The sequence below is a fragment of the Eurytemora carolleeae genome, unplaced genomic scaffold, assembly GCF_000591075.1.
Source record: "Eurytemora carolleeae unplaced genomic scaffold, Eaff_2.0 scaffold868, whole genome shotgun sequence".
NCBI lineage: Eukaryota > Metazoa > Arthropoda > Copepoda > Calanoida > Temoridae > Eurytemora > Eurytemora carolleeae.
Window position 1 is genome coordinate 43491 of NW_019396755.1, and position 24093 is coordinate 67583.

Consider the following 24093-nt stretch of genomic DNA (forward strand, 5'->3'; position numbering starts at 1 on the left):
ACAAAACATTATATAATAGTAAAAAATGTTTGGAATTTAAAAATGATTTTTTAAAAAAAGAAAACCATAAATATCCGTGCAAACTATACAATGATAACTGTATTTTGTTCTTTTAAATCTGATGACAACGTATCAATTTTACATTAAAAATTCCGTGTTTAGTGATCACACTATTTTCATATGTACTAAATCTAGACACTACATAGTCGTAATTTAAATTTGTGCATTCCTGATTAACAACGGTACCCTTAAAACTGTAATCTGATCAATAATGTTGAAGAGGATGACGTATTTCTGGCTTCAATAAGCGCTTATTACTGATGAATTCTTAACTGTTTCTGAAGAAAACATCACGCAATTCAGTTTTGCAATGAAACAACAAATGCAAATAAAATGCTTTTAAAAATAAAAACATGGTCTGCGCCGGATTACAATCCTGCGAATTCGTTTCTCTTAGTACAGCAATTTTTGATACATAAGCTTCATCTAAAATTGTCAGGCATATTCCCTTTTGAACTTTAAAACGCGCCTGGTACGAGTGAGCGCAAAATGAATCGAGAGCTCGTGAAGGAGCGGTGGACGAGCAGAGCGCGGCACCAAGTCTTCATCGGAGCCTGTAAGGCCTTTAAGCCTTCACTTCCATTTGATTCGGCGTAGTATTAGTAACCTTAAAATGTTTATTATATTTCAGATAAAAATGAGAATGAGAACTGTTCGATTGGAGAACTCTCATACGGAATTGTACAAATTCTATCTAATGAAAAATTTGTCGGAGCAAGTTTTTAAGGGAACGGTTGGAAATCTGAAGTGCGTATGTCATTGGAGAGTCACTTGAAGTTACAGTCCCTTTAATTGTATTTTTAAGTCTTTAAAAGCTGTTTAAACACACTTCATCGTGAATTTCATAATGAACGTGTTAGAACGTAATCATCGTGCTATAATGTTAAACTAGCTGTACATTAAGCATGTGCATGCTATACAAGTTTTGATTGGTTCACGGATTTTTCCCAAAAAATAGGATATTTCCAAAATAATTTTTTTGAAATGAAATACCATTGACTTCTGCTTTGTTTCAAAGCTTATTTGATCTATAGAAATAGCCATTGAAATAAGACAAGTACACAAACGTTTCAAAAAATTACCTATAACATTTTGGCACGACGTGCTATAAAGTTTTTGGACTTCAATTTTCTCTATATCTTAAAGGTTCTCGATAAAGGGAAAATTTCTGTCCTAAAACTTTATAACACTGAGAACCAAAATAACAGTGAATTATAAGTAGTTAATAATCTAATGCGTGGGTAAATAAATTTATTTGTTGAAAGTTAATTAAATAATTTTATTTTATTTCTTTGTGTTGAGCTGGGAGAGTAAAGCTGGATAAAGCAAACATCACTCCACTGTAGGTAAACCAACCATTCATCTTGATTTTATACTTGCTACAGTAATAGCCAGAAAACACTGGAATAAGAAAACGACATTGTAGCAATACTTAATTTGATTTTGTTACAAAGCAAATAGTTTTACAAGACACTTTTTAATTCATTAATTTAGAAATATTGGTCTGTTTACAATACGTAATGGCTGTGTTCAATGCTCATTGTACTTTTTATAGTTATAACTTGATTCTAAAAGACGACTTTCTAGTTTAGAGTTTTCTGGATATCACTGTATATAGTAGACCTCTGTAACTAACAAAAACAGTTCATTAAAACTTTCCTGGTCCGGATTTATAAACAAAGTTTATATTTTAAATCTGAAAACTTAAAGCAAATGTTTTATCTCTTTTGCCAGAATATTCTAAGACAGGAGTAATGATCAACCAATCTGAGAAATATGCACAATAGGACCTATAATATTTTAAACATGAAGACGACATTTACGCAAGCTATGTGTATTTGATGTTCTGTCCAAAACTGTGGAGAATGCACGAGTTTTAGTTTATAGCTTTTAAAGGTTAAAAATAATTATTTAAAGTGGGATGAATTCCAGAGAATCATGTTTGATTGATTGAAAAATATGAGAGACTGCGAGGGTTCCAAGGGTTAAGTATATCACTCGTCGATTTCGGTGATCGAGTTAATTATTTAAACTAATTAAAGTTTAGATTTAGATTAAGTCACAATCGTGCATCTATGGGTCAAAACTGAACTTTTTTATTTCTGGACTCAGTATTGGCCTGAAAATAAACTGATTATGTGAAATGGGTCTGTTTCCATTGCACAATTAAAGTGTTCATTGGACTATTAAAATTCAACTACGTTGGCACCTTCTTATTCCACAGTTTTATGAGTCCCACTGTACTGGTTTTATTCGCTATAGTTACACAACTACTTTGATTGCTTTTACAGAGATTACAGGAGATTGTGAAATTTACAAGACAAAGAAATGTAAAATTGGACATTCAACAAAATTTCTAAATTCTGAAAGACCAGAATTTCAAAGATTCCATTCGATCGCCTCGGATGCGGCGTTTATCTCATTCATCTTAATCAGAATGTCCCTCACAACACTACAATGAAGGCCCCTCTTAGAAACAGTTTTGTAGATGAATTGACAGACGTAAAAGTAATCTTTCTAATTCATTGTTTTTTTTTAGCGAATGAGTTACTGACAAAGAATAATACTTTAATAACAACCTAAAACGATTTAAAGGTATGTTTTTAGACTAGAATAGTCTAGAGAGGGTCTATTTAATAGTTTAGTAAAGGAATTAAGACTTGAAAAGTTGTAAAGCTGGAGGAGCTTTGAAAGTAAGAAATCAGACTTAATTAATACTCTGAAGACTGATCTTTTATAGGAAACCCTGTAGTTTAAACCTTCTGACGTGTTCGTGATGTTTTATAGGAAACCCTGTAGTTTAAACCTTCTGATGTGTTCGTGATGTTTATAGGAAACCCTGTAGTTTAAACCTTCTGACGTGTTCGTGATGTTTTCCACAAAATCTGAAAATGTCAGAAAAGATTTTCCTGATATTTAAAAGTTTTCAATAATTGGAAGATGAATAATTAGGTTTCCTGAGACCAACTAGACCAGGCCAAAACATATATAATGCAGGTTTCAGCTCAATCCATTCTAATATTAGATTTCATAATCAAAAAGTTTTTGAGTCTTTGTCGAAAACCCAAATATTCGAATCCCTATATCTTTGCAACATGAATATGTAAACCTTAGATACTTAGATTTTTTGACAACGACTCAATAACTTTCATAAAATGATTAAAAGATTGAAAGTTTTAAGTTATCTGAGGCCGAATTTTAAGAATTTGAGCGTTGTATTCAATGTTTCAAGATTTAAGCCGGCGGTAAATTGAAACCGGTTTTTGGGAAAGAGACGCGGCTCAAATTCGGACTCAGATTTCTTTTACAACTTTTTGTACAACTACGATTGAAAAATTCGTAATTTTGGTTTGATTTTCCTAGATCCAATTCTCCAATTATAAAGAAATGGAAAAAATGAACCAAAAATTTCTGTTTTTTCTTTTACGATAAAAATTTATTCTTATGCTGGCGGTTTTCTCTTTTTTTAAGGGTTTTATTTTTTTTCTGAATCATTTTATTCTCTAGTAGTCGTCTTTACCTGCTACAACTTCAATGAGAATAGGTATATTTCCACCAAGATTATTCATGATGAACAAGAACGTGGAAACTGTGATAGATCTGAAACATTTCTCAAGTTGCTATAAAAAGTTGTATCGATTTACCAGCTTGGTTTGACTTTAAGTTTCGCCAACAACACAACACCTTGGCGAGTGTCTGAATACGTTTTATTTTAAGAACAAGTTTGTTTTTAGGTTTTTAAAGTAATTGGAAAAACTCTCATAGGATCCAGCGTGAAAAATTGCAACAGTCGAATCCCTGTTATTTTCTAAATATTCCCGGCTGCTGGATCTTTGAAACAACTTCGCACTGTTCTTTATTTCTCGTCAAACAACTTATTCGATCACCTTTAAAAACATTAAGTGACTGTATACATAATCTTAGAGGGAGAGACCGGCTATGTAACATTGTTGAATTGAGAATGCAGTAATATGAAAAAAAAATCATTAGAATTCATTAGATACCAATGAGACATTTTTGTGGTGTGCTTTTTTAAATAAGGGAGTAAAGCGTTTGCAGTATATTACCTGATGTTTCAACCAGCAGAAGAAACGTTTTTTACAATTCTTGAACTAAGTTCAGCTATGTTACATAGCCGGTCTCTCCCTTTAAGTGACCCCAATTCACAACAGTACCATTAAAGTTTTTGTCGGAGCTTCAAGAAGAAGGATTGCGTCGGTTTTTTTACTTTGAAAAGTAATGAATTATGTAAATTTCGATGATATTGACCTGACATTGTCTGGAACTATCTCTAGAATATATAAATATATTGACCTGACATTGTCTGGAACTATATCTGTTGAATATATAAATATATTGACCTGACATTGTCTGGAACTATCTCTAGAATATATAAATATATTGACCTGACATTGTCTGGAACTATATCTGTTGAATATATAAATATATTGACCTGACATTGTCTGGAACTATANTAATTTTATAATTTTATAATTTTATAATTTTATAATTTTATAATTTTATAATTTTATAATTTTATAATTTTGTAATTTTATAGTTTTATACTTTTATAATTCAAAAACAATCATTTTTTGTAAAATTGATAAAGAGAGTCATATCTAATATTATACAGAATACCGTCAGTTTCCTATTATTCACCGTTTCCTGCAAACTTAAATGACTTAATTAAATGACATCAAATGATGGTTATTATAACGTTAGAACTGACGGGGGTCAACCCAGACCGAAATATATTTTCAATAAATGTGGAACTAACATCTCCTTTTTTTACTCTACAGAGGTTTGGTCCATTCAGCATAATTCATGGAAGGTTACCCTGTATTTCCATAGTAGTTTAGAACTTTAGATAAAATAAAATGTGTGAATAGGGTTGCTGTGTAAAAAATAAAAAGAAAAGAAACTTATAAGTTTAAAATTTGAGTATGAGTTGTCTTATTTTTTGCGCAAAACTTTGAATTTTCATTGTGAGGATTTTCTATACGTGCAGGACATTTGATTGACATTATTTTTGGTTAGTTCTCATTTCATTTCATCAGATGTGAACTTGCCTGATTCCCATTCTTTTCACGAGAATATCTGAAAATATTCCTCCGAAAACAACCCCACACCCTCCTCCAACAATAGAGCAGATCATGAACCAGTAACCTTAACAGAACAGAGATTCCTAAACGTCGTCTTTAAAATCGAACAATTTTCAGGTACAACGTGAATAATTTTATAATAAAACTCTGGAACAGGAAGACGACTGTAAAACTCAGGTTCTGGAAGACAGAAAACTTGATTTAATCTTTAAAACGTCATACTGAAGGTAACCCGGAATCTGATGACAAGATGTGTTGTGTATCAATAAAGATTGCACCAGGGGAATGATAGTTCTCTACCTGTGTGCTCAGTTAGTTGTACTGTTTACTAATATTGATATTCTGTAGGTTAGGCCAGAATCAACTTATAATAAACAAATATGCAGTACGCTCGCGGTATAGTTGATGGCCTATACAGTTAGTAAAGAATTAGCGTACTTAATAAATCTGTACAATAAACTTTTTGGGTTGCACAAATTATAACGTTTTTAGACTACACCATAATGCAAAGCTTTTAATACAGGGTTACCCACAAATGATGGGACTTCTGAGAAGATTCTACATAATTTATACTGCCTGTCTCCTTATTTTTATGATTTTCTGCAACTGTTAGTTTTTTTGCTTCATGAATAAGAAAAAATTATATTTATGGCATAGGACTTAACTTAACCTCGGAATCATCAAAAGGTTTCATGTTGTCTTTACAGGCGCATTCTTTGTGGGTAACCCTGTAGAATTGATACTTATTTTGTTATTTGATATAGCTAGCTCAGATCAAAGACGACTTTAAAGTCATGTTAGTGTCATGTATAGAGCAAGGGCGCTCCAATGTTGGTAAATGTCGTCTTTCTTTGAAGCTAAAAATTGCCATTCTAATACAAGTTATCAATTTTTGAATTAAAATTTTAGGGAGCCGCAAATGTATTATTCTTTTTATTCTCATATGAGGATTTAGAGTGTCCACTATACATTGCTATAAAGGTCGTCTTTACCTACATTGGAGCAAGGATTTAATGCAAGGAAAGTTATTTCAGAAGTGTACACATCTTTTGCACTGCAGTGTACTGTCTCTGGGCGGTAATGTAAACACAACGTAAGACGGATGTCGAAGCCTGACATGGGATCCATATTTCACATACAAAAATCAATGAAATACTCCGGTCATAGGAAACTATTATGTGAATTATCAAAATTATCAAAACTTAATGCTTTTAACCACCTCGGATACTAAACGAACACTGATACATCTATTATTATTTACAAATTCCGCCCAGAGAGAACTGGTTTCAATATATATATGCAGAGTATACGCAACTGAAATTGACTTTCCTTGCATTACATCCTTGCATTGGAGCGCATCCAGAATATCTAACCTTACAACCTTGGAGTTGGTTAAGAGGGAAACTGTGTATCTCACCCAAATAGATTATCAAGTACAATAGGTGGCAACAGAGAAATCAACCTATTATACACTACGTCACAAGTGTCAAATATAACAAGGAAAACGAAATTTTCTCAAATTAGTTGACATGTTTCCCAAGATGAAATGTAAAAACAGAAACTAAAGAACACATTAAATTGCACTTATTTTACTGTTAGCAAAGCACTTTATTGTAAAATTATCCCTATTATTGATGATTTTGTCGGACACAAAACCTGAATTGACACTTGTGACGACAGAATACAACTGTACTGTGAGTGTACAAATTCTACGTTGCCATCTATTGTACTAGAATCTATTTGATCTCACCTATTTCTTTTCCCTCATGATATGTATTAAAATAATTAAAGTTGTTATTCGCCCAACTGTACCCAGCAGTATGTCTGACAGCAGCTAAAATTAAAAAAGTAGAATATTTCGCTAAACTCAAAATGAGATGCGTTAAAGGGAGTGTTTGCGAAAAATGAAAAGGGGTATAGGCTTACGTCGAAAAATATTCTATGGTGATTTCTGCTAATCTTACTTTTATTTATTGCAATAAGGAGAAAATTGATATAAAGAATTAATACCGAATATTCGATCGTATATAGTTGATATTTCATTAATAATTTTTATTTATTATGATCCGAGAGTTACTTTTGAAACAATCATTCCTGTTTTGAGGATTTTTGATAATGAAGACGACATTTTCATATCTTCCAGGAATGTTCCAGTTGTAAGCGAAATATTAATTTTAAAAACCAAAATCAAAAATTTTATGAAATATTGTTGTATAATATCTGAATGTTTTGTTTGGAATTAAATGGATGTTTTTTACGACCCAAGTTGAATATTGCAATTTTCCGAATTTGTATGGACGCTACATTCTTCGGTATGAGTCTTTTTCAACATCCATTTAATTCCAAACAAATCATTTAGATATTATACAACCTATAATCATCGATTTTTTTCGACGCATTCGAATAACGTAACGACTAACGATAAAAAGTTTTAAAATACGATCTTTTTCAAAATCGATCCTTTCTAAAAACGACCGTTTCGTATTTTCTTCGTCGTTTTTAAAACGAAACGATCGTTTTAAAAAAAAAAAGTGAAAACGATCCATCCCTACCTGAGAGCAGCAAACAAATCATGGCTGGTTGCCAGAATCCTTTCTTGATAGAAATCAGATAATTTCGCAGAGAAAACTTAGGACCAGATTCCTCCTTAAAAAATTCACGTTTTTTATGAAATATATGATACTAGCCTTAGAGGGCGCTTCGCGCCCATCTTCTAAATTAATTGTGAACATGTTCTCTTTGTGTACATCGTAAAACAAAACAAAAATGATTCGCGGATTTTCACAAAAAATTTCGTGGATTTTCAAAATTTTAAAAAATTTAATGAAGATCGAATTTTGATGGAGACAAATATTTAAAATTTCAATCATTCATAAACCTTCCCTGGGGTCCCTAGACGTCCCACAAAAAATTTGGGCCCGATCGGTTCAGCCGTTTTGACGTTTATTGGATACAAACAGACAAACAGACAGACAAGCCAAATTTATATATGATAAGTATCATTATACGGTTCATGACAATTCTTAAAAAACATCTTTTCTGTTCCATTCACAGGATCTCAATAATGTTCTTCATCTATGTATAAATTTGGCTTGTCTGTCTGGGTGTTTGTTTGTTTGTTTGTATCCAAAAAACGTCAAAACGGCTGAACCGATCGGGTCCAAATTTTTTGTGGGACATCACGTGACCACCGGGAAGGTTTATGAAAGATAAACATTTTAGAAAAATGTGTTTTAAAGTTTTTTAATTTTGTAAAAAAAAAATTTAAATTCTTGAAAATCCGCGAATTTTTTTTTAAAATCCTCAAAATTTGTTTCTTCTTTGTTTTAAAATGTAAACAAAAAGAACATGTTTACAAAATAAATAGAAGATGGGCGCGAAGCACGCTAAAAGCCTAGTATGATTATATTCTTTATATTATTGTAAGCTATAAAAGGCTCAACAGAATAAAGTTTCAAATGAACATCCATGCAAACATGGCAATGCCCGATTCACAACGGTACTAATTTTCTCATCAATAATGCGGAAGATAATGTCGATGTTCTAGGGTTAAAGGTGTTAAATTCTAATAATTCCTTTATGTCTACTATGAAGAGATATATTTTGATATTTGTTTGGTTAACCCTATTCCCGCTGTAGTTTTTTCTACATAACTCAAAAAGTATTGGTCTGAGGCTGTTGAAATTTTCTGACTTTTCTTACATACCCAAAACATGGCGCCTCAGCACCCCTTCCCTCCTCCCGCTTGGTCTTAAATTACGATGTTAGCTAAGAATCTTCAAACCAAGCTTTACAAATTCCCGTGGTTCTCCCGATTTCCGATTTCCCCAAACAAAATTTGAGCCAAATCAATTACGGGATTCTTAAGTTATGATCGGATACACAAACAGAACAAAAAACAGACAAACAGAGATTGCTACTTTATACAGTGATCACCAGAAAACTCTAGAATATGAAGTCGACGTTTAGTCTCAAGTTTTGACTTTAAAAAGTCCAATGACTCTGATGCATAGCAATTGTACAGTGAAAACAAACCCATTTCACTTAATAAGTGATTTAATACCTTGCTAGTAAAGCTATTTGCTTTTCAAGAACTTAAAATGCAGTTCAGAATTGATTTTATGTCGTCTTCTTATTCTACAGTTTTCATGGTTATCACTGTTTATTTATAGATTCTGCATCTAAAATCATGCTTACCAGGGCGCTTTTATTCTCAACAGAAGCTTGATCATTCTTTACTTTGTATCTTGGATCCTAAATTGTTTATTTTTATAACAAAATTTAAATATTATTTATCTTTATTTATACAAGAAAGAAACACAAAAAACCTCAGTATTTGAAACCTGTTGACTTCTGAGAATTTATAAGTTTAAAAGACAAAATTCTCAACTCGAAAAACTAATTTGAACCATCAGCAGTGGGATTTTGACGTCAAACTCTGATAGAAAATAATTATTAAAACCCGAATCTAAAGAAACAAAGTTTAGAACCCTAATATTGTAGGTTTACTAAAAAGTACAAGTTCAACCCAAGAGCAAAGGTCTATAGAAAAACTTGAAAGTCTACTCGGTCTCAATGGTTGGTGGATGCATTATAAACTGTGTAGAAAGTAAATATGTATGGTCGCTTTAAGGTTTAACATCTATAAAGACGTAAATCTATACGCTGACAGAGATTAAAACTTTTAAGTTGTTAATCCCTGGATTAAATAATTTTGAGGGATAACCAAAATTTATGGGTTCAAAAAATTATTTCTCAAATTTAAAAGTTACGCAGTGGATATTGAGATTTCAAGAAATTTGACCCCAAGAAATTCGTTAATTAAACCCACCCCAACCCCCGCATTATACTCAAATATACTTGTCTTTTTTATTTACAATTTATTTTTTAACGCATCATAATCTAAGTTTGTTTCCCTTTTTTCACTTGAAAATCAATTGTTTTTCTTATCAGTTTTCTGTTTAATTTCTAGTGATTTTCTTGTGAGGTTTGGAGCATCTTTAACGCTGAATTTTAAATTTAATGAAATTGATTGATCAAAGATATATAGTAACTACATAGATTGAGTCATTGCCACAAAGTTTAATTTTAATTCCATTATCTCTACAATTAACCCAATGTTGTTGACCCGAGTTCAAACTTTGAATTCTGATGGATCAAATAATCTAAGTTTGAAATATCAAAGGTTTACGCCATCTGGTTTTAGAGATATAGGTATTAGACAATTGGGATTTGTGGCAAAGACTCAATTCCTTTCTTAATTTTAAATTTTTGGTAAAATAAGACCTGATTAAGTTCGTGGACTGATTATACCTTGATAAAGATGAGAAGAGCAGCAATAATTAAACCAGGTGCTCCAGCCATAACATACGCACTTCTCCATCCGTATCCAAGTATATCAGCCTTTTAAAGGGACTGTACAAGTAATTTAAAGTGTCCCTCCATTCAAAGATGGCAACGTCGTTACCTTTAAAAGCTTTGTCTGATCAAGTATGAATTAGTTATCAATATTTATAATCTTAAGAACTAATTGTTTTCAACTCTGGTTTCTCTACAGACATGATATGCGTGTTTTTATTGCAGGAAAACATAGATAGGCATTAAGCCTAGGCAAACTTCATTATCTTCCATAGTATTGATCAGAAAAAGGTTTCAACGGTACCAGTGAGAATCGGGAATGTCGTCTTTGCATAAAAGGTCACTTGAAATTACGCTTATAGTTACTTTAAACAAACAAAGGTACTGATTACTAGCTTTACATTTAAATTTTCAAATTCCAATATTTTCCATGATGGTGGGAGTGAGAATCTTAGATATTTCACAGATTATATTTATCTACTGCAAAATTCATAGTTTGAAAGACATCAGGTTGCAAAGATATCAAGAATACCAAATTAAAGGTGGAGGCTAGAGACCAGTTTCTTTATTAAACAATTTTGTAAGTTTTGTCCTAAAAAGATTCTAAAATTATGTCTTAGAGTTTATAAAATAGGGAGATTTATTGTTCAAGTTATTATGTTTCTTTAAGTTATTAGATTAGGTCCGAATTTTTTAACTTTGAAGAAAAAACTAAAAAAATGTTATTCACCTTTTCTTCCTTTGAATTTTTAAAACCTACATTTAAGACATTTTACAAATTTATTTTTGAATTTTTTTTTAAAATCATTATAAAGTTTATGTTATTAAGATTAAAATATTTAAGAAAATTGTTTAGAATTGTTTTATAAAAAAAATTACTTGTGTAATATATATTCCAAATATAAAAGCTAGACCATATCCGTAGTAAACACCCCAGGAAAAAACACCATTCGCCTGAAATAGAAACAATAAATAAAATGCAACGGTCTTTTATAAAAATTAGTAAAATTAAATATTAATATGAAATTGTCAAATTTTTGCATAAAAATTTGTATAAAACAGAGAGTATAGGACTTGTGGTATATGAGTGTCAATCTAGAGAAATTTCGTACTTCTTTGTAAAAATACTGAAAAGGTAGGCCACAATTTGGAAATCCCAGAAAATAAGTAATACACACCTTAGCTCTGTTTTCTGGACCGAAAAACTCCGCAATAAGGGATCCACTGGCAGGCCTGCATGCTCCCTCTCCTAGAGCTATTCCCATTCTAAAGTAAAAACATTTTTTACTAGCCACCCTGTATAGACTTATAAATTATCAATGTGAAACATCACAAAGTTGGTTAATGAGTAATTTTAATATTAATCTTAAATAGAGCTGAAAAAATGGTTTGAGTTGTGCTTTTTTGCGTAACGCGGCTGGATTTTTTAAAATCACACTTTAAAGGCCCTAAATCTACCATTTAAAAAAGTAGTTTTGCCCGGAAGAGTCAAATGTGGTGGTACGGAAGGGGAAATAGTGGTGGCTCATGGCTGCCGGAAGAGAAAAAAGCTAATATGTGGCACGGAAGGGGAAATAGTGGTGGCTCATGGCTGCCTGCCTTCCCCCGCTCGTAGTACATTTGAATTTCCGAGCCTGGTCAACCTTTGATTTTTTAAACTTAGACTATTTGATCTGGCAGAATTTATTGTTTGAAATATCAAACGTCTGAGGCATTAGGTAAAGAAATTGAAAATAGAAAATTAGAGTATGTGGTTCTTTTTGAAGAGCTATAAAGGTTTTGTTTTTGAATTTAAAGGGAATAATCCCTGTTTACCTGAGAACAACAAGCTGCCAATAACTTTGACTGAAACCCATCAGCATACAGCAAACAGAGAATACTGAAACAAACATGAAAAACATTAAACCCATCAGCATACAGCAAACAGAGAATACTGAAACAAACATGAAAAACATTAAACCCATCAGCATACAGCAAACAGAGTATACTTAAACAAACATGAAAAACATTAAACACATCGAAATCGATTTTGATTTGCATGTTTAGCTTTGTAATTTTATTAGAAAAAAAATCTAAATACTGATATGTTTTAATTTTATATTTTAGCATCAAAATGAATGCACTTGCGTTGCAGCACTGTGTAGGAAATCGTCATTGAACTATTCTCAGATTTCCAATTGCCTTAGTTCACGACGGTAAACTAGAGACGATTGCCTTAGTTCACGACGGTAAACTAGAGACAATTGCCTGAGTTCACGACGGTAAGCTAGAGACGGGGTTTGAAAGAAAGATCAAAATAAAAATACAAATATTCTGATATGGACAAGATTCACTTCAGGTAGTGAGTTGTATGGACACTTTTAAAAAGTGTCCGATTCAAGCCATTTTTATATTTTTTTTTTTGATTTACGGCTTAAAAAGAAAACTTTTTTTTGTGGGGACTTAATCGTAAAAAAACATTCACACGGCAGAATTTTGACTTGTCAAAAAAAAGTCTTTTATAACATTGTTTTGATATCTGACACCAAATCAACTCTGGGTACTTTTGGATTAGATTGTAAAAATAACTTGTACCTGTGATGGCAGCAGATAAAATGAGAGGTCTGCTGAAGTTGTCTGCTAAAAATCCCATGATGAGAGCAGAAAATGTGAATGTAACTATAAATGCTGGTCCCGCCAAAACCTGTAGAAAAAGAAACAAAAAATGAGAGGAATTGAGTATATTGCCACAAACTTAAATGTTCTAATGCCTATATCTTTGCAACATAATGGTGCAGATCTTCTATATCTAAAACTCAGATTAGTCGATCTAACAAAATTAAAAGTTTGAAATATCTAAGGTTTTCGATATTGGGTTGCAAAAATATAGGGAATAGAAAATCCCAGTTTGTGGCAAAAACTCAATTTCTTTTAGAAACAATTAATGTTGAAAACTAATTATTTAATGGAAAGTTCAGCTTGGCCCTTTATTAAAAGAGTGTCATAAATGATTCACAACGTGTTTATTCTACAACACAAACACATAACAAACGACATTAAAGAAATGTAGAGTATATTTGATGTTGTTAGAAAGCAAATAGGTTTAGGTTGGAAATCTAGTTTATATTTGATGTTGTTAGAAAGCAAATAGGTTTAGGTTGGAAATCTAGTTTATATTTGATGTTGTTAGAAAGCAAATAGGTTTAGGTTTGAAATCTAGTGTATATTTGATGTTGTCAGAAAGCAAATAGGTTTTGATTGGAAATCTAGTTTATATTTGATGTTGTTAGAAAGAAAATAAGGTTTAGGTTGGAAATTTAGTTTATATTTGATGTTGTTAGAAAGAAAATAGGTTTAGATTGGAAATCTAGTGTATATTTGATGTTGTTAGAAGGCAAATAGGTTTAGATTGGAAATCAACCTTTAAAGTGAAATAGGTTTAGATTGGAAATCAATTTATTAAGTAAAATAGGTTTAGATTGGAAATCAACTTATTAAGTGAAATAGGTTTAGATTGGAAATCAACTTATTAAGTAAAATAGGTTTAGATTGGAAATCAACTTATTAAGTGAAATTAGATTGGAAATCAACTTATCAAGTGAAATAGGTTTAGATTGGAAATCAACTTATCAAGTGAAATAGCTTTAGATTGGAAATCAACTTATTAAGTGAAATAGGCTTAGATTGGAAATCAACTTATTAAGTAAAATAGGTTTAGATTGGAAATCAACTTATTAATGAAATAGGTTTAGATTAGAAGTCAACTTATTAAGAGAAATCAACGTATCAAGTGAAATTGGCTTCTTTACATTGCACAATTGCTATGATTCACATGTTTATTGAACTATTTAAAACAGTCGTCTTTCTTTTCCACGTTTATTTGGGTCTTACTGTAGAAAAACGAAGATATGATTAGTTGTATGTCAGGGTACAGTTGCATGACAAAAAAGGTCAAGAACAAACTCTGAAAAATCTGTTTTCCTATTTTAAATGTTGGACCTGATATTCCAGACCAGTCCCTAAGTAGTCCCATGTACAGTTTGATGTACATGTATCTGCTGTCTTAAACTCTTCACAGTCAAACTGAACAAAAAGTTATGCACAGTGTACTGCACACATATTGTATATCACACAAAGTAAATCCATATCATAAATGGTTCTCAATATCAGTATTTTAAAAGCTTGCTCGAAAAATCTAAGCATTTTTATGCTTAGCAGTAAGATTCAGAATTTACGCAGAAAATGTAGGATTATCATTATTTTTTTATTTTTTTACAACAAGATTACCTCTTTATCTCCTCTACATCCCAGATCCCCATAGTGAATATCTTTTGCAACTTCAGGACTTGTGGTCGCTAAAATATTTTATATAATGGTTTAAGGCCCACCCCGAACTAACCAGTGCAAAATACATTTGGTTTCTTCTATATGAGTTTAAAACGCATTTGCCGCAAAAAAGTAAAAAAAAGAGAGAAGTTGTGTTTTATAGGTCAAATTGGGATCGAAAGTTACAGTTCTCTGGAATAAGGACCGTTTATTCCGCGTGGGCCTTGTGGTAGCTAACAGTTCTTTAAAACTTTAGGACTTGTGGACGCTAAAAAAATGTCGCAGCCTTTGATATTATGAATAATGAATACATTTGGATCAAATAGTCTAATTTTGAAATATCAAAGGTTTACATTACAAAGTAGCAAATATACAGGATTCAAACATTTAAATTAGTGGCGAAAACTCAGTTTCTTTCTGCGACATTACTAATATACATTATAATATACATTACTAATATACATTATAATATACATTACTAATATACATTATAATATACATTACTAATATACATTGCTAATATACATTACTAACATACTAATAATGTGACCTATTTTGAAGTTGTCACCCTGTCTAACATTCTATGGAAAAACTTTAATACATTAATTTTTAAATATTGAAATAAAAAACACAGTAAAAATATATCAAACTCACCTATAAGAAAATGTGCGAGTTCTCCAATTATATATCCTAGAGTTAGAAGAGCTAAAGAGTAGATATTTAACCACTTGGAGTCTGCCATTTTTTCCTCGCACCACCTCTACCTTCACATTATTTTATTATTAATATTCAAATAAATAATAAAGCAAATCACACTGTGAACTATTTTAAGAAATTTTGTGGTTTAAGAACCACGTGACTGTATTTCCAGGGTGTTTAAAAACAATGACACCTTGGAGCAAAAAAAAGGGTTAAATCAAAACTTAAATTAATCCATGGGTTAAACTCTCTCATTTTCAGAAGTTTTTTAAGTCTAGGTAATATTTCTGATCGATGGATAGAATATGGAGGTTTAAAAATTGTTACATAGATTTGAAGTTTCGAATATTTCAAAATTAGAAAGAATGAAGAGACGAGTTTTTAGCTTTGAATATTAAAATAGGTTTTTAATAAAAATGGAAATAGAGAAAAATCATGATTTGACATAATTATTTCGGCTCAAATTCGGAATAATGACCAAAATGAATACAAAAATTAATATTTTTTTTTCAAATTTAATATAACTTTGGCTTTTTAATAAACACTAGTGTACCACCATATATATGTATTCAAATATCACAATAGTGTAACCGAATATAATAAACACTAGTGTACCACCATATATATGTATTGAAATATTACAATATTTTTAACCGAATATAATAAACACTAGTGTACCATCACAATATGTCTAACCGAATTACTTAAATATCACAGATTCAATACAATGTACAATGAATTTATAAAATGGCCAAATATTAACTATTAACTGTTAACACTAAATAACTGAACAAAATTTCGGAGTATAAAGTTAATCAGCTGACCTAGTCGAGAACACTGAGATTTAATAAAATATGAATAAAGATATATTCATGTATTTTAATATATATTATATATTCTATTAATATTCAACACATCACTTTATTTTCTTACAGTTCTATAGGGTCCACAATGATCAGAAATTAAACGAAAATATAATTAGATACGCAAAATTTATATTTATGTACTTTATGCAGATTTTCGAACTTAATCAGAACTGTACATTGCTCTGCACATTGTAAAGTGTACTATAAAACCTGTACATCACACTACACTACACATTGTACAGTTTAAATAACACCTGTTCATTACACTAAAAATTTTACAGTGTAAATAAAATTGTACAGTTTAAATAAAACCAGAACATTACACTACACATTGTAGAGTGTAAATAACACTGTACATTACACTATTCATTGTACAGTGTACACTAACACCTGTACATTACATTACACATTGTACAGTGTAAATAACACCTGTACATTACACTACAAATTGTACAGTGTAAATAAAACATGTACATTACACTACACACTGTAGAGCGTACACTAACACCTGTACATTACACTACACATTGTACAGTGTAAATAACACCTGTACATTACACTACACATTGTACAGTGTAAATAAAACATTTACATTACACTATACACACTGTAGAGCGTACTATAAAACATGTACATTACACTACACATTGTAGAGTGTACACTAACACCTGTACATTACACCACACATTGCACACATTGTACAGCGTAAATAACACCTGTACATTACACTACACATTGTACTGCATGAGTAAACAAGTGGCAGTACACTACACATTGACAGTATAAAATACAAATATGACAGTACACTACACAAATTGTACAATGTACAATACAAAGTGACAGTACAATACTCATTGTACAATATACAATGAAACTGTAAAGTAGCGTTCAAAATGTATATTACTATACAGTAACAGTCAGCCTCGAATGATATACTGATGCTGATTTAAAATTTAGCTTATGCATCCTTACATTCTTATCTTGCTTTAATGTTATGACACTTCCATGCTACAACAATTAACACGAATAATAATTAAAATTTGACGATTTGAACATCTTCTATAAAAATTAAGATTTAAAAATAAAATTACTTTTAGCTGTACATGTACGACGTACGCAATTACAAATGTTTCTTAAGAATCGTAAGCATAGTTCCACAGTGTATACCACAGTATACAGTACACACATCTTGACTCCTATTGATAAATAAATATAAAAAACGTCATGATCTGACCTAGAGTAATAAAAGTTTCTTATGAGGAACATAGAGCGTACTCTTTTGTCTCAAGTATCCCCGAAATATCTCAAAAATGAAACATAGCAATAATGTGGTGGACACACAGACCCGTTTCATTTAATAATTGGATTTTCAGGCAACAGGCAAAACTATTTGCTTTTTAACACCATTAAATACACAGAAGATTGCTTAAATGTCGTTTTCTTATTCTAGAGTTTTATGGGTATCAATGTTTTTACTTCTTTTTTCTTGGAGCAAATTCTGGAGAGCTGAAAATCAACATATTTGATTTTGATTTTTTCATTTGATTTCAGAATATTCAAGATTGCACAATACAATAATATTGCAGAGAATTTACGAATTATTGAAACTTTTACGCAAGTACAGAGTCTTGCACATCATATTAGATTCAGCATAGCTCTTCAGATCAACATTTTTATAATACAATATCAAAAACCTTTTACGTTGATATACCGTGTTCCCCACAAAAAGTGATACTTCTTAGACGACTGTACGGAATTTGCCTAGTCTCTTTTTTAACTTTCAGGGTCCCTTATTTCTGTGTTTAATCATTTAGTCAACCATTAAAATACTAATTTAATGGTAGACACAAAAAATCATGCTTCAAGTCATAATATTTTAAAAGTTTTGGGTCGTCTTTACAGTCTCATCCTTTGTGGGTATCCCTGTATCTACATATGTAATAGAATTTCAACGATCGAACATACGTTTTTTTTTTCCTCGGAAACTGACTCCTATATTTTCAAACTCTAGTTTTCTAGATTTTTTTTGAGATTTGTTGGATATTATTTTTTTTTAAAATGTAAATATTGCAAGAAAAACAAAAGCTGTACGAAGTATATTTTTTAATGTTATGATAAAGCGTGTTCATGGAAATCTAAGCTGCATAAAGAAACGAAAGCTGAAACTTTTACGCATTTTACGCATCTTACGCATTTTATGCTAACATGTTTTTTAGAATTAGTCAAGGTTATCGAACATACGTTTTTTTTCCTCGGAAACTGACTACTATATTTTCAAACTCTAGTTTTCTAGATTTTTTTGAGATTTGTTGGATATTATTTTTTTTTAAATGTAAATATTGCAAGAAAAACAAAAGCTGTACGAAGTATATTTTTTAATGTTATGATAACGCGTGTTCTAAGCTGCGTAAAAAAAACGAAAGCTGTAAATATTCCGTGCGCTGAATTTTACGCATTTTACGCTACCTTGTTTTTTAGAATTAGTCAAGGTTAAAAATATTATGTAATAAATAATATAAAGTGTATTTTATAAGTTTCAAGAATGATAAGAATTAATATTTATCAATAATAAAGGTTAAATTATAAGTATACATAATACATATCCATAAAAATCAAAAGTCTAGTTTTGAAAACTAAACAAAAAAGGGCGGTTCTATAATAAAGTAATATTGGACAGCTTAGAAACTAAAAGTCACAGCAAACTAACCAAGGGAGGAGAAGGAGTTATGATAAATGAAAAATATAACATAAGATTTTAATCTTTTGGGAAATTTACATTAGTTTGACGTGATAAAATAATAATAATAATACTATTGGTTTTTAGAGTACTCTTGACAGTTAATTAAAAAGGTTTGAGCTCAAGGAAAGTTTCTAAGTAAATTATAGATATGAAATCCTACACTTTTCATTACGATAAAAATCTACAATGTTAAGCAATACAATGATGTAAATAAAATTAAAAAGTTTTTTGTTTACAAGTTTTTTTTGAGTTTACAAGTATTCAAAGAGAAGCTTTTTTAATCGACAGCTTCTTTTTGTTTCCATGTTTATGTGAAATATCCATTCTGTTTTAAAGCTTGATATTAATCGAATTAAAAATATTAAAAATATTAAAAATATTAAAATGTAAATGCATAATGCAGATAATGTCCTGAATTTAGGTTTCTGATTAGCGAGCCACATGGAACCAATTCTTACCCATTAAATAAAGAGTCTTTTTCTATTCAACATTTAAAAGTTTTTAATTTTTTAATATTTTGACATTTGATATTCTAAACTTTAAGTTCTTTTAAATAAAAAGTTAAAGTTTGAATTATTGAAGGTTTACACCACCAGGTTGCATAGATAATGAGATTATGAAAGTTTAAGTTTAGCAATCAGTTCCTTTTTTGCGACAATACTAGAACGACACTGTGATCACGTACTTTTCTGGTTTTCGTTTTCCGCAAGTATGAAAAAAACAAATTCATTTGGTGACATATTTTAATTCAAGCATTTGTTTTATCTAAATATCTCTAAATATCTCCAAATCTCTCCTAATATCTCATAATATCTCATAATATCTCATAATATCTCATTGTAAAAAGGAGATATGATTGAAAACACGTAAAATTTCAATACAAAGTCAAAATTCAAAAATATATATACTTTGTAGAAAAAACTCCTTAACCGCTTATTCAACCGCTCCCGCTGAGTTTTTATCATTCGTAAAAATTAATGTAATTTGACGTGCCTTCGTTGTAGTTAGTTTGACGTGATGTCCTGTTCGGTATCAATTTGTTGTATTTTCAGAGTTCCTTAAAATTGAAGAAAAACTTGGATAGGTATTAGGTAGAAAATCAAGGCGTTGCGATACTTCCAAGTCGACCCAAATCCATGCATAATTTTCTAAGCTGTATTGATGCGTAGTGAACGGATAATTAACGTAATAATGTTAACTAAATATTCAGTAAACAAACGCTCAAAATGAAAAAGTAAGCGTCATATCCCTCCCTAGAAAAGAAATTACTACCTGTAATCTGCGTCACAAGCTGACCTTCGCTCTTATGACCTGTATGACAGGCAGGTGCACACCTCAAATATTCTAATTGTCAGCTGTACAAAAAAATCAATCTTTTTTCTTTTTTTCTCTTTGTAAAGTTGTGTTAATTTTGTTTATTAGTCTTTTCGCTCATATATATCTATTTGTTATAGCTGGCCAAACAGCTGAATGTTTTTTAGGAAACCCATAGATACATTGGGGGTAACATAAGCATGATTTTTTTGTTCAAAAGTCTAAATTCCACGGGCAACTCCGGGCACTTCATTAATTAATAAGAGATGAATAATAATAGACCTAAAGCACGAAGTCACAAATCTTCTTAGATAGATAATATAAATTACAGTTAAAAGTTTGATTTAGCCAGGACCTCTCTAACCATTGCTGGTTGTTTTGAATAAGAGGCTAAATACTTACATACTTATCTTTACAATCTCATGTTGTAGACTAGACATTATACAAATTGTAAATTTAGATCGAACAACAAAAGTTTGACATTGCAATGGTTTTCAAAAACAAGTGAATTCCAAAAACGACAGTTTTTAATAAATTTCGTCGTTTCATTAACGATTGTTAATGAAGGGTTTTAGTTCGTTAACGATCGTTTTCAAAAACGATTAACAACCCTCACTATATCCAAGAAAGAGTAGTTTAAGAAGAAAATCAAAAGTGTGTCTATTGGTCGGGATTTTGGATTTCACGTTCTAAAGTTTTTAGCTCAGTTTATATTATCCGAAGAGATCTTACATTATTATCAAGCCAAGAATGCTAAACTTGTTCTCTGTGTGATCGGCCTATATTTAAAACTAGTGTCTGCAATTTTTACAAAATCTGTCGAAGCTAAAACACGCTGAAGGTCAAAATTTCAGTTTTTGCAATACGATTCACTTGAATTAGCTAACTATAAATGACGTAAATTAAGTTTATTTTATGTTTTTGGTCGAAGTATATTTTTCTTGCATTTATAATGTTTTCATTTTGGGTTTATTAATTGTGTATTCTGTGTTTATTTATTGTGTATTCTGTGTTTATCTATTGTGTATTGTGTTTCCCTGATGTGCATTCTCTGTTTATTTAGTGTGTGTTCTGTGTTTATTTAGTGTGTGTTCTGTGTTTATTTAGTGTGTATTCTGTGTTTATCTATTGTGTATTCTGTGTTTATCTATTGTGTATTCTGCGCTTATCTATTGTGTATTCTGTGTTTATCTAGTGTGTATTCTGTGCTTATCTATTGTTTTTTCTGTGTTTATCTATTGTGTATTCTGTGTTTATCTATTGTGTATTCTGTGTTTATCCCTGATGTGCATTCTCTGTTTATTTAGTGTGTGTTCTGTGTTTATTTATTGTGTATTCTGTGTTTATCTATTGTGTATTCTGTGTTTATCTATTGTGTATTCTGTGCTTATCTATTGTGTATTCTGTGTTTATGTTCTGCATGTTTATTTAATGTGTATTCTGTATTTATTCTGTATTAATACATTGTGTCTATTTTATGTGTTTATTTACTGTGTATTCTGTATTTATTCTGTATTACTATATTGTGTCTATTTTATGTGTTGATTTACTGTGTATTCTGTATTTATTCTGTATTAATGTATTAGGTCGGCTTTGTTGGTGAAAATTTATTTGCTTGAAAAATATCGACCAAAGCTTGAGTCCAAAGCTAGCGTGTTTTTATATTCAGTTTTCATATATTGTGTTCTACTTACTTTACTAAAAATCAAGGAAGTCAAACTAATTAATATGAAGGTTAAAATATATCTTTATCTTAATCCATCATCATCAGACTAAAATGTCAAGCAAATTTGAGACCACACTCCAGTGCATGCAAGATATTTTCCCAATGTCAGACATCTAAAATCCGGTTCGAATACTACACTCTACACTCTACACTCTACACTCTACACTCTACACTCTACACTCTACACTCTACACTCTACACTCTACACTCTACACTCTACACTCTAGACGTAAAGTGTTCCTTTAGCCTCTAAAGTTACAACTATTTGACAGGTTCTAATAAACCTCTGTAAGGTTCCATGAAACATTGCCTGGGCTAAATGTTTGTCCTCAAAGTAGAAAGTTCTGGTTTTGGGCAGTCACAGAATACGTTTAGTTCCCTACAATAGGTTTTATTTCCAAGGTATCTCCAACACCCCCCCCCCCCCTCAGGACACAGGATCAGGTTCACATGAACTTTATACACGGTATATATATTTATACAACCATTGTGGCATTATCACATTTTTATCCGACCTTTAAGTAAATTCTCTTACAAATATTTATACCCTCCTGCACTCCTTTTTCATTTTAAAAACAGGTTTAGAATATTTATAAATCTTTGTTATAAATTAGTATATTTTAGAAAAGATGACAATTTGACAATTTGTTCATGTACAGAGCTACCCAAAAAGGTTGAGACTGTAAAGACGGCTTTAAACTGTTTAAATATCACGATCCCAAGATTAAGTAAAGTCTTGGATATAATTTGTTTAAGGCTTAGTTGATGAATAGGTAATGAAAGAAACAAGTTTATACTTGCAGGAAATCATAAATTCAAGGAAACAGGCACTATTAATTTCGTACAGTCGTCACTGAAGTCTCATCTTTTGCGGGTAACCCTGTATGAAGTTATAACTTTAAAATAAAAACGTGTTTAAAAGACATCTCGTTATACATACAGCTGCATGAATTAACAATTTTGTCATTGAGACAGAACATGGATGGGTATAAACGTTAATCAAAATCGTCTTTAATCTTCGCAGTACTAGTCGGTAAATCTGTAATCGTCAATCTATATAGTTTAAAAATCATAATTATTGGAAATGAGGAACATAGTCTTTATAACTGATAAATGTATTAAATATCTTTATCACAAAGTTGAAATATTTAACCCAAAATTTCATGAATTTTCAACATAATTTTTAATTTCTTGATACAGTTCTCTTTTCAAGTTCTCAAGGATTTTTTCATGGTAGAGGATGTCAGTAAATATTAGGACCTCCTGAAAGATAAAAATAGTAAAAATTGACAATGTAGACAATTTTTTCTTTCAATCCCATTTATTTAAATATTTTCAGGGTATAATGCGACTTCCTTTAGCCTTGCGGTCATTTAAAGAGTGATTAGAAGAATTAGCTCGCAACTTCAAGGTATTTCTTACTAACAGAACTTTTTTACTTGACAAGTGTTAATTTCATAACACTTCAGAGAAACCTTTAAAGGAGGAGTGAAAATAGTATAGAGGAGTGAAGAGAAGTGAGAGGAGTGAAGAAGAGTGTATAGGAGTGTAGAGAAGTGTAGAGGAGTGAGAGGAGTGTACAGGAGTGTACAGGAGTGTAGAAGAGTATAGAGGAGTGTAAATGAGTGTAGAGAAGTGTATAGGAGTGTAGAGAAGTGTAGAGAAGTGTAGGAGTGTATAGGAGTGTAGAGAAGTGTATAGGAGTGTATAGGAGTGTATAGGAGTGTAGAGGAGTGTAGAAGAGTGTAGAGGACTGTAAATGAGTGTAGAGGAGTGTAGAGGAGTGAAGAGGAGTGTAGAGAAGTGGAGAGAAGTGGAGAGAAGTGTATAGGAGTGTATAGGAGTAAAGAGGAGTGAGAGGAGTGTAGAAGAGTGTAGAGAAGTGTAAATGAGTGTAGAGGAGTGTAGAGAAGTGTATAGGAG

The 24093-nt window shown here is 31.1% G+C and overlaps 1 protein-coding gene across 1 annotated transcript; it reads right to left on the reverse strand.

The window, feature by feature from the left end:
* Positions 1-1294: 1294 nt before the first annotated feature.
* Positions 1295-20426, reverse strand: LOC111708261 (uncharacterized). Its single transcript, XM_023481586.1, has 17 exons — positions 20403-20426; positions 15480-15589; positions 14787-14854; positions 14499-14582; positions 13095-13203; positions 12336-12399; positions 11699-11786; positions 11400-11474; positions 10476-10565; positions 9360-9416; positions 7715-7808; positions 6913-6996; positions 5130-5226; positions 4422-4529; positions 3581-3660; positions 3018-3075; positions 1295-1400 (listed from the first exon to the last, which is right to left on the reverse strand). Exons 2-17 carry the CDS (start codon positions 15565-15567, stop codon positions 1340-1342), a joined length of 1305 nt encoding a protein of 434 aa, XP_023337354.1. The 5' UTR covers positions 15568-15589; positions 20403-20426; the 3' UTR covers positions 1295-1339.
* Positions 20427-24093: the final 3667 nt, after the last annotated feature.